General features: G+C 47.2%; 2 protein-coding genes across 2 annotated transcripts; both read right to left on the reverse strand.

The window, feature by feature from the left end:
• Positions 1–1815: 1815 nt before the first annotated feature.
• On the reverse strand, positions 1816–5059 carry LOC125551024 (putative receptor protein kinase ZmPK1). The gene has a single exon (XM_048714173.1). It carries the CDS (start codon positions 4639–4641, stop codon positions 2101–2103), a length of 2541 nt encoding a protein of 846 aa, XP_048570130.1. The 5' UTR covers positions 4642–5059; the 3' UTR covers positions 1816–2100.
• Positions 5060–5200: 141 nt separating this feature from the next.
• On the reverse strand, positions 5201–11325 carry LOC125551025 (glutamine--fructose-6-phosphate aminotransferase [isomerizing] 1-like). Its single transcript, XM_048714174.1, has 11 exons — positions 10990–11325; positions 10384–10556; positions 9849–9960; positions 8676–8815; positions 7833–7994; positions 6884–7205; positions 6519–6769; positions 6315–6429; positions 5851–6106; positions 5605–5773; positions 5201–5505 (listed from the first exon to the last, which is right to left on the reverse strand). The coding sequence occupies exons 1-11, from the start codon at positions 11222–11224 to the stop codon at positions 5422–5424; spliced, it is 2019 nt and encodes a 672-aa protein (XP_048570131.1). The 5' UTR covers positions 11225–11325; the 3' UTR covers positions 5201–5421.
• Between the last annotated feature and the right edge of the window lie 428 nt (positions 11326–11753).

Raw genomic sequence — 11753 nt, forward strand, 5'->3', positions numbered from 1 at the left:
CTTTGTTTATGTCACTTCTAGATAGTCGGTATAATAATTTTAGGGCATGGTTTCAGCTTATGGAAATAAATCTTTTGTAGAGAAAGATATTTCAATTGAGGTATCTACTACAAAACTTTGGAGAAGAAGCATACCTGGAATATTTTGTGTTCTCTCCCTGAAAGTTTTCTCAAACAATTCATAGACAATGAAATGAAACTCAATTATTCAATTTCCATGCGATTCCGGATGATTGAAACAAGTACTGTTGTATCTTTGCTTTTCCCATGCGATTCATAATGATTGAAACTATTATATTTGACTGTGTCCTACCTTTCTTTTCAAATATTAGCTGGGCTTAAATTCTTACTACTAGGCTTTCTTAGGGAAGAATATGATCTGGTGAATTTTTAGCTCTATCGAAAATATTTGTGGATGATAAAGTGGGTTTGAGGCATAACATCTCACGATGTTTCTACTACTATTTCTGCAAGTGCCTTCATATGTTGTAGGCATATGTAGTTTCAGTGGTGTACTGTTTTTGCCTCAAATATTGGGAAATGATAATGCAACCAATGTCGAGCTCCAATATGGTATCACTACTGTTAATTTTTGAACCAACACAAACTACACTCAATCATATATGTTCATGTAAATATTACTTTGATGATTTCCGTCCTCACATATTTACATAATTCCTATCATTATATTGTAAAAATGAACGGGCGCATCAACGCGCGCCATCAATGATCTAGTTAATCCTTATAACACTAGCAAGGCTAGTGCGACTGCCAACTCACTGGTTTCGTTAGGACCAAGACAACTATTATAGTTGTGTGCAAGTACTGATCATTGACTGTTATTCAAGCGCTCCTGCTGGTTTGACAAACCTTAAGACCAACCACTTGAGAGAAATTATTTCTTGCCTACAATCCTTTGCAGGAAGCAATGCTCAAAAGGGTAGGTGTCCAAACTAAGGAGTCGTAGTCATTGGGGGTAGGTCTATCCCATTGCCCTTCTGTGATTAATACCGGTGAGATGCCCATACGTCGCCAATTCCCTAAGGCAAGAGGGCATGAGAGAAAAATGTGGGCAACATGCTTGAGTTGATGATAACACTGACGATACTCATTTGTAGACGCAGTATGTCTATACGGGAAAGGTTTGCTTTGAAGTTTAACCTATTGCGGAATAGAAACCATGCAAAGATTTTCTCTTTGGTGCAACTTTATAGCCCAAATTAGATCAACATTAGCAAAAAAATTGCCTTCTTCTAGCATTAAAAGGTTATATACATGCTTGGTGGAGAAGGGTAGCCCCTGTCGAGGAAGCGCTCATCATTGTTGTCAACAAGGTGAAAATCCTACAAGGGTAACAAAACATGCAACTCGGTAGAAATCATGTAAACCTTTGGATAAACAACCAAACATTTTGATCCCAAACTCACCAACACGGACGTTTGGCTCCTAGGTGCAATTGCACCAGATAAACAACAGCTGCACCAAAAAGTTTTAAAAATACTTTTAACAAACATCATGGAGTCCCATGTATGAATTTTCGTGAAAAATGAAATCTGTGGTGCTCTGGGGAAAGAAAAGACAGAATCGATGCTCTAAAAAGAACATTTTGGAGGTCCGATTTTATCCTTTTCGCCTAAAACAGCATGTTTCTTCATGAAAACACATGCGAGTACAACACTCGACCATGTTTGCTAAAATTTTAGAATTGTTTTAATTTTTTTGCTATTTTTTAAGATTTTCCTGTTCAGTCGAATGCATGTGTGTCCATTGTAGTATTTTCACCAACTTATGACATAGACAAATCCATTTTTTTGATAAGTATTTGCAGATGGAGAGAGTATATAATACAAATTTGATATTTGCTACAATTACTTTCGGCCAATAATTATAGCTAAGTGATGTGCACTTTTGGGGCAAAGAGTACGTTCGGCAGCACAGTATTGTTTGGAGTTTTCGGAGGATACGGTTATCACTAAGAGTGAGCAAAAGTGTTGAGTACATGAAGAGCGCTCGTACATGAATTACTGATTGGCCAAAATATAAAATAAATAAAGTAAACGTGGTCTGTTCCAAAGGAATTACTGATCGACCACCTTTGGGTTCACGCATCTTCAACGGAGACGAGCGCCTGCACCACCGCGCTCATGCTCGGCCGCCGGTTCCTCTCCTCCTCCAAGCACGACAAGGCAACACCAACCACCACCTTCACCTGTGCGCGGTTAAAGTCGCCGGCGAGCCGGCCATCCACAAGATCATCCACGCTGCCGGAATGCATCTTCTCGCCCACGGCCTTGGCCACGGCCCTGACGTCCGTATTCTGGTCGCCGTCCGCCACCCTGACCCCTTTCACCAGCTCCAGCAGCACGACGCCGAAGCTGTACACGTCGACCTTGTCGCTGATGGCCAGGCTCGACACCCATTCCGGCGCCATGTACCCCCTCGTCCCCCTGATCCGCCCCGACGGGTTCGCCTCCCGCCCTGCGCGAGAGGCGGACCCCTCAGGGCGGCGGTCCAGCAGCTTGGCGAGCCCGAAGTCGGTGATCTTGGGCTCCAGATCACGGTCCAGCAGTATGTTCTCCGGCTTCATGTCGCAGTGGATGATCCACTCGAGGCACTCGCTGTGCAGATAGGCGAGGCCCCTGGCCACGCCGACGGCGATCCGGAACCGCTGGCTCCACGCGAGGACGTCGTGATCATCGCCGCCGTCGCCGTCGCCGTCTTCGTCCGAGAACAACATCGTGGCGAGCGAGCCGTTCTCGATGAACTCGGAGACGAGGATGCGGTGCTTGCCTTGGGAGCAGCAGCCGATGATCCTCACCAGGTTCATGTGGTAGATCCTGCCGATCACGCTCAGCTCCGCCTGGAACTCCTCCTCCCCGTGGGAGCGGCTCACGCTCGTCGTCAGCGCCTTGACGGCCACGACCCGGCCGTCCTCGAGAACGCCCCTGTACACCACGCCAGACCCGCCGCGGCCGATCTCGTCGGCGAAGTTCCCCGTGGCCTTCTTGATCGCCGCGTAGCTGTACCTCTGGAAGCTTGTGGTGAGGAGGATGAGTCTGTAGCCTTCGTCCATGGGGTACACCGGAGAGGACCGCGTGAACAGTCCCTTCCTGGAGAAGAGCAGGCAGCCGAGCCCGATGACAAGGGCCTCCACGACGAGCAGCGCCGACAGGAACCCGTACAGGTACGGCCACACCGGTTTCCCCGCAGCGTCACCGACGTGCTTGCGTGACAAGGCGGTGGCGTTGAGGACGACCTTTTGAGCGGCGCGGTCGCCGCAGACGGTGATATTCTCCTCAAGGATGGCAAGGCCGCCGTGTACGTGCGATTGCCATTGGTGGACGTGGAACTCCGGGACGACGAAGTCGACCGGGACCTTGATGTACACCGTCCCCGGCAAGCCGGGGAACGTCCTGCCGTTGAAGAGGACGCTTTTGAGGTAGCACTCCATGTTGGCCTTGTGCTGGAACGCGACGCATGCGCAGTTGGCGCGGCACCTCCTGGCGCACGCCGCCAACGGCAGGATCTCGCCGTCGTTGAGGTCGTAGCCCCAGAAGTCGGAGTGCGGCAGTGCCATCAGCTTCGTCCGCGTCCGCGTCGGCTTCCCGCACTGGTGCTGCCGGAAAGTAGGCCGGCACCCTCTGGTCCAGTCGCCGGGGTCGGTCTGCTCGTGCCCCGGCGCGCAGGCGCAGGAAGGCGCCGGCGCGTAGAGGCACACCGCGTTGGCGCCGCAGACGCCGTGGATGGTGCAGGGGTTGCGGAACGCCATCCACGACACCGCCCACGTCCCCTTCGCCGCGTCCAGGCTGTACGCCCTGAGGTTGCCGTCCGCGTCGAGCGTGAGCCTCCTCCGGACACCGGCGGCGGCGAAGTCGGCCGCCTGGAAGTTGGCGTTGTCGCTGGAGAGGAAGTTGCCGAGCGCGTCCATGGCGGCCTCGCGGGTGAAGTTGTAGATCCTGCGGTTGTTGGCGACGTAGTTGTTGTAGGGGTTGGGCCAGTAGATGCTGGAGAAGTTGCCGTTGTCGTAGAAGAGGGAGAGCATGGCGTAGTCGCTGAACCCGAGGCTGTAGTAGCCGGAGGAGAGCAGCCTGCCGTCGCGCGACGACACCAGGCGCGTCGTCGCGGTGAGGCGCTGCGTCGGCAGCAGCGTGTCCGTGGGGAAGTGGAAGCTCTGCCACAGCGCCCTCCCGTCGGCGTCCTCCACGACAAGGTTGCCGGCGTCGCGGAGCCGGGCGCGCGAGGCCGTCGGGGCGCCGGCCACGGTGGAGTTCCAGACCGGCTCGCCGTCGTAGTCGGTGAGGATGAGAGCGCCGCCGCGCTTGTCCAGCGTGAGGCGCGAGCCCTTGCTGTGGACAGGGCGCGTGCGGTCGGCGGTCCAGACGACGGAGCGTTCCTTGGCGCGCGTGAACCAGACGGAGAAGGTGAAAACGGTGGAGGAGACGCGGTAGAAGCCGCAGGCGAAGGTGCCGCCCGGCGAGCGCAGGAAGTCGGTGGCATAGTCCTCGACGGCGATGGAGGCGCCCCGGGCGAGGCTCTCGCGCGCCGCCGCGACGGCTGGCGGACATGCGATCAACAAGCTCAAACCACAGACAGTGATCAAAAGCACCAGGACGAAGGGTCTCATCGATCGTAGCACTAGCATCACTGGAATGTTGCTGATTTGGACAGGTCAGTGAAGATCACTGTTCATATGTAGGAGGAGTAGTAATCAGGTCAAGTCAACAGCTATATTTTATGCATCAACGGCGATCCAAGAAGATGAGATGGAATTTCTTGGGAGGTAATTAAGCATCGTGTAATAAACTAGTGTGCACTGGAGGGTTCGTTGCTGTGAACTGATTATTGTATAAGCATCACGAGGAGTTTAGTCGGTCGGTTTGGTTGAATCTGGCTGCAACTCTGATGCTTGAGCTCAAAGAAAGCTGACGAGCAAAGATTGGCTTTTCACACCACTTGTCCAGTTGTCCTGTCCGTGGTTCTGCGCTAACAGTGTACTATAATGCACTGGTGGTTATATTGGCAAAAGTTAATTTCAGTCAACTCTTGGTTTGATGATCTGTAGCGCTGACTCTCCAGACAAAATGGTCTAGATAATCTCACTGTATGGACACTACACAATACATAAACAGCCAATGGAAAAGCTGCACGCAATTTCAGTTCTGGGACACCTTGCAAAACCCCAGTGAGTCAATGGATCGTCATCAGTAGGAAATAGCTGACATATACTTCGCAATCAGTTGACCAATCAACACGGTGTAATGCAATGGAAACCACCTCAGGCATCTTGCTTAATCATCATCTACTAGTAAATTAATTACGCTACAGTAAAATGTCTACACAACCCGGAGGCAAACACTTGCTTCTTTTACTTAATTTCGTTTACTTTGTATGTGTGTGTGTGGGCGCGGGCCTTGAGTATGCTTTACTGTGTAGTCACGCTCTTGGCCAGATTCCTTGGCTGGTCGACATCGAATCCACGGAGAACAGTAAGGTGGTATGCCAGCAACTGAATCAAGAAAAGGAAATGAAGCTCGTCGGTGAATAAAATCGAGACAAATAGCACAAAAGGCAACAGAGAGGTTTTGAGATACGATTGGCACCAAACCTGCAACGGAATTATGTTGATCACTGGCTGGAGACAGTCAGCGACCTCTGGAACCTGAATTACCCTGCAGGATGCACTAGGACCGACGGCGGAGATGTCCCCTTCAGAGCACATTATGATCAAACGCCCCTTGCGAGAAAGGAGCTGCTGAATCACCGACTTCTGCTTGCTGCAAGAGGAGGATGAGAAGCAGATCATTGCCAAGATGATCAGCAAAAATAAATCTACCTCTGTCAAAGCGCTTACCTGAAGCACGAGTCGCGTGTTGCGATGACGATGATGGGAAGATTTTCATCCACCAGGGCTAGTGGCCCGTGCTTCATCTCGCCAGCAAGCATGCCTTCGCTGTGCATCAGCGCGACCTCCTTAACTTTGAGAGCACCCTCCAAGGCAGTGGCATAGTTATAACCTCTTCCAAACACAAGGAGTGACTCCGAGTCGATTAGTGAAGATGCGAGTTCCTTCATTTCAGCATCAAGCTTGAGAACTTCACTAACATGGCCTGCATCGCAAAATAATACTTCACGCGGTGTTTCAAAACGTGATTGCGAAGCGACACTTTGCTTGACTACTACTCCCTCCGTTCCGAATTACTTGTCACATGTATGGATGTATCTAGATGTATTTTAATTGTAGATACATCCATTTCTAAGACGAGTAATTTGGAACGGAGGGAGTACATGGTAGGTTGTTGATCCAATTTGTCGTACTTGGAAGACTTGAAAGACCAGTGATTATAGACTCCCTTCTAGGTTGAGTGGATAACTGATCAGATCCAATAGCCAAGGCTATCATCGCCATGACTACTATTTGACTTGTATAAGCCTGCAAGATTGCCAGATACTGTTATGTTAGGAAAAAAAATGCCTAAATTTTGGTAAAGTACTGCAAGATGAACATGTACTGAAACCTGCCTTGGTGCTGGCAACACCAATCTCACAACCAGCATTGATATGAATTCCACAATGTGTTTTTCTTGACAGCGTGCTCCCCACTGTATTTGTAACGCCAACACAAAGTGCTCCCTTTTCTAGTGCATACTCAAGAGCAAGGAGGGTGTCTGCTGTCTCCCCTGACTGGCTCACAAAAACTGCAGTGTCCTCTCTGTAGATGGGGCCTTGTCTGTCCAGCAAGTCACTTGCAACCTCCATAGTCACAGGAATACCTGTGGTACAAAGGTTTAAGATCACTAGAGTACTAGCTAAATACTTAAGGCACTGATGATATATCAAAACAATTCAGATCATGACAAACAATTGGACAAACTGGTTAGAATTACCGGTGAGTTCTTCCACAAAAGGTCGTGCAGCTAAGGCAGCATTATAGCTAGTACCACAGCCAATAAAGATTACTCTTCTACTGCGTCTAAGTGTTTTGAGGTGTTCCTTTAGTCCGCCTAAAACAACTCCACTATCCTTCAGTCTACCTCTCATGGTTGTTGTCAGTGAATGTGGCTGTTCATGGATTTCTTTTTGCATGAAGTGGTCATAGCTTCCTTTCTTTATTTGCTCGACTTCCATCTCCAGAACAGACAATGCTCGTTGCACAGATGCTGGCTTCTCTTTTTCCTTGTCAAACTTAAGGATAGACACACTACCATCCTGCAGTGTCCACATTGTTACAACTTGGGTAAGATGTCAAGTATAACACTTGTTGAAAAAACAACAGAATTGCTGCACATAGTGTGTTTTCGTCATCCCTTTTCCAGTAAAGGAAAGAAGCACAGTAAGAAAATACAGTTGATGTCTAGCTAGCTGTACAGTTTTCGGTTTCGTTTTCCCCTTAACTTTTTTGGCTTTGTTGTTTCTTCTTTGTTTTGGCTAGCCTAGGGTGCTTTTGCATTTTTTTAGTTCCTTCGGATGTGTAACTCTTGTGCCATCTTAAGGCTTCCTTCTAATGCAAAATGGCACGCATTTGGGTGCGTGTTCGAGAAAGAAAAATGAATTACCATAGACTAAGGCAGTGGATTATCAATTATATTTCTCAGGCGTGATAGTTGGCATGTGTGGCAAAAAAGCGTGGCAAATGTAGTCAAACTTAGTATATGAACCAGATATGCCCAAAATAGCATGCAAATAAAAATAGCACCGATGAAGAGTAAATAAACTAAGGCCCAGATAAGACGGATACTCCAGAACCACGCTGATTAGATATAAAGGTGGACAAAATAAAACAGAAACACATGCAGACTAACAGATGAAGCAATTAACTAATGAGTAAAGAAGTACCTTTATATGAATAATTTCATTGTCTTCAATAGCCAAATAATTCTTGGTGTGCTCTACAATAGCACATAAATCACTGGAGAAGAAGAACTCCCTGGGGCTTCCATTTGTTGTCAGGGATTTGACATTCTGAAATGACTTCGCGCTGTTTTGATCACTTACTTCCTAATTATACAGAGATAACAGGCATGATTTGTGTAACTATAAAATAAGGAGTTCAGCACAAGATTAGGGGCATTATGTGATCCATAAGACTGCAAAATAACCAGTAACAGAAAGGCATATCATTGCGAAAACGATTAGGCGATGAGACTGATTACTTGTATACCATAACCAAACTCTCTAGAAGTTCAATCTGCTACCAATTAGTATCTACTGCTCAGAAAATACTGGATCATGTGAAACAAAAGAGTTACTACATCGAGTATTTGACTGCAGACCTATGACGAGTTTGAGCTAAAACAACAATTATAGGTCATGTGCCAAGAAAAAGGTAAAATTGAATATTGCGTCAGTAATGTACAGCTCTACTTAGCAGGTGGCGACAAGCATGGTACAGATACAAAAAAAGTAGCATCGCATCATTACATGAAATGTCCGCTTATACTGCACATCTTAGAAAGCTTATTAACCTTTAACAAATAACATCGCAGGCCAGAGCACAGCATATACTCTTGCGCAAAACAGAAACCCAGTTTGTTGTTGGAATGAAGCAAGTGGAACCAAATGAAAATATCAAAAATGGACATTTAAGTTAATTTTGCACTTAAATTTCAATATTATGTTTGCTTTAGTTGAATATATCTAATAGTTAAAAGTAAAGATACAAGGATGTTGTTTGCTTACATTGACACCAAGTATCAGCGTGCTGCCTCGTTTGCATGCAATCAGCTCATTGGGATAGTGTGGACTTTTAAAGATAAGTGCATAGGCTCCTTCAAGCTGCCTCATGACTTCCATAACAACTTGGCTAAATGTCATATCACCTGAGAAAATAAACAAAATCTCAAAACAGCCTTAACTAGAACTAATACAGAGCTCAGTCAACAATGATTTATTCTGTAATACTATGATAAGTGCTCTTGCACTAAAGTACGTCCCCTGCCACGTTCAGGGTAATGTATTGCCAAAATAGTTTCGAGAAAATTCCTTATTTGACACTATCTTAAAATCTGCTTCCTTATTTGACACTGGAAAAGTTTTTCTTCTTTATTTGACACAAGTTCTAAATTTTATTCCCTATATGACATTTTCGTCCATTTTAAGCCTAAATGACACCTGAAAAGACTCTTTTGCCCCTCATGTGGTATGTGTGTGGAGGGCAATAGCGCACACACGCAGCATCAGTGCGAAAGCAGAAGCACACACGCATCAACACATACACATGCACCAACACACACGCACGCGCACACACACGCACGCGCGCGTGCACACACACACACACGCAGCAACACACACGCACGCAGCACACACCCACATACACACACACGCAGCAGCACACACACAGGCAACACATAGGCACGCAACAACACACACACACGTGCACGTACACACGCAGTAGCAAACACACACGCAGCAGCACACATGCACACACACATGCAGCAGCAGCACACATGTGCGCGTGCACCCACACACGCAACAGCACACGCACGCGCGCACACATACCACATGAGGGGCAAAATCGTCTTTTCAGGTGTCATTTAGACTCAAAATGAACGGAAGTGTCGTATAGGGAATAAAATTTAGGACTAGTGTCAAATAGGGAAGAAAAACTTTTCCAGTGTCAAATAAGGAACCAGATTTTAAGACAGTGTCAAATAAGGAATTTTCTCAATAGTTTCCTGGTGACCACAAATAGTATAACAGGTGTATACGTTATTTCCAAATTTGGTTCCTAGGTGGCAGCACGGTATACTTCTCCAAAGAAACTATGGAAAATTTGATCCAGATAAAGAACAAGCGGTTTATGTTGTCATAATTTGCTACGACAACAATATTACATCTTATAGAGCATAATACCTTCTCCATCACAAGCCTGGTCAAAAACAAACTTCGCTAGCTTAGGGATGACTTCTGTGTCGGTATCAGACTCAAAGGTGAACCCGTGTCGAATCAGTGTCTCTTTCAGAATCTGGACAGGTACACCAAATGTCAAGTTAGAATTGAAATTATCACGTGTTACCATATGATGCCGCATTGAGTCGATGCTTGAACCATAGGTCTTTGATAAGCATATTATCATGTTTTGATGTCTCACATTATGTATTGCAATTCCAACAAAAGCTTTTGCAATATGGTGCAAACAACCCCACCAAGGAGATTCTTTGAAACAACATGATTAATTCTCTTGAAAACGCACATGCAAAGGAAGATAAGGAGGGAGTCCATTTGGAGGGATCAGAACATGAGATTTTGCCACAAGGAGCTACTTATTATAGTCCCCACTGGCATAAGTTCATAGCTGCATGTGCATTCTACAACTGCGAAGATAACAAGGTTCAAATACTACACAAATGAATTATATATGCAACATCACAAAACAGAGTAAGCAGACCTCATAGTTTGTGATAATTCCGTTGTGGACGACCAAGAACTCATCACCGGTGCCAGAGGATTGGGGGTGGCTGTTCTTTGGGGCAGGCACGCCATGTGTAGCCCACCTGGTGTGAGCGATTCCGGCGTGAACGGAAAATGTGGCATCCAGGTTCACACCCTTCTCATCAACCTCTAGAAATCAGACGCCAAACAACCCTTAAAAGCTAGACTAATTGGGTAAGTTTTAGCTTCTGTTATAAAATTACCAATGCAAGTAGGGAAAATGGACACAGTAAAATTATTTGGAAATAACAAAGAGCAAGGAATTTAAGGGAGGAATTGCATAAAGAGTTGACAAGAGGTATGGCCTGATAAACCCATATACTTCATCCAACCGGGTTAATCTCATTTGGAGCTACGAGGCTCCAGAATTATGCGAGTTTGGGATTTTAATATCAGCCTCCAAAATGAGTACACGACATCCACGATCCTTCATTTTTCTCCCAAAATGTGATATGAAACCTAGTCCAAACGGACGTGTAAAATCCTGCCTCTGGCCGAGGAACAACCTCCTAAACTGAAACTGAAAGGAGTTGCAGCAGGGTCAGAAGTGGAAGGTACTCACCGGAGTAGACGGATCGCACGAGGTTATCGATCTTTCCCTCCTGGCGGAACACGAGTGGCGGCGCCCCCGCGTACGCCGCCGCGGAACCAGGCGGCGGGAGGTCCGCGTCGAGGGCTATGCCGGAGGAGTCGTAGCCGCGGTACTCGAGGCGGCGGAGGCCGTTGAGGAGGACCTCGAGGACATACCGTCGATCCCGCGGCGCACAGTAGTTGAGGTAGGCGAAGATCCCGCACATGGCGGGCGGCAGGTCTTCTAGAAGGTTCTGGAAGGCCGCGTGCTTGCGCGGGCGAAGACGACGTTCGAGGTGGAGGATACAGGAGAAGGCGGCGTATTTTAGGTGGGAGGTTAGTGTACGTATTTCCTTATCGAATACGTGTTTCTCAAAGAGCAAATTTAAATTACCCTATATAGTAACACTAAAAATGTATTCTTACTTTCAGCGGAAGAAAGAAAAGTAGACTCGCGGCCACCTCCAGAGAGTTTCGCTCCGCCGCCGTCCTCTAGCGGCTCCCCTCCATCAACGACATCGGTTGTCAGTGGTGAGAGGGGTCGCCCAATCCCATGCGTGTTAATCGTTTTAGTCATCAGTAGCTTATAGGTTTTTCAGTTGTTCATCGTCTGGGCTTCAGCGATGGCAATAGCGATGCTGAATAAAGAATCTTCAGATCCTTTCCCGACGAGGCGATATGACCTTTTGTTTAGGGATGGAGTTGGAAATCAGTCTGTTCAAGTAAGGATGGTGTGGCGGCGGCATCCTCGTGGTG

Source organism: Triticum urartu, chromosome 4, assembly GCF_003073215.2.
Source record: "Triticum urartu cultivar G1812 chromosome 4, Tu2.1, whole genome shotgun sequence".
Classification (NCBI taxonomy): domain Eukaryota; kingdom Viridiplantae; phylum Streptophyta; class Magnoliopsida; order Poales; family Poaceae; genus Triticum; species Triticum urartu.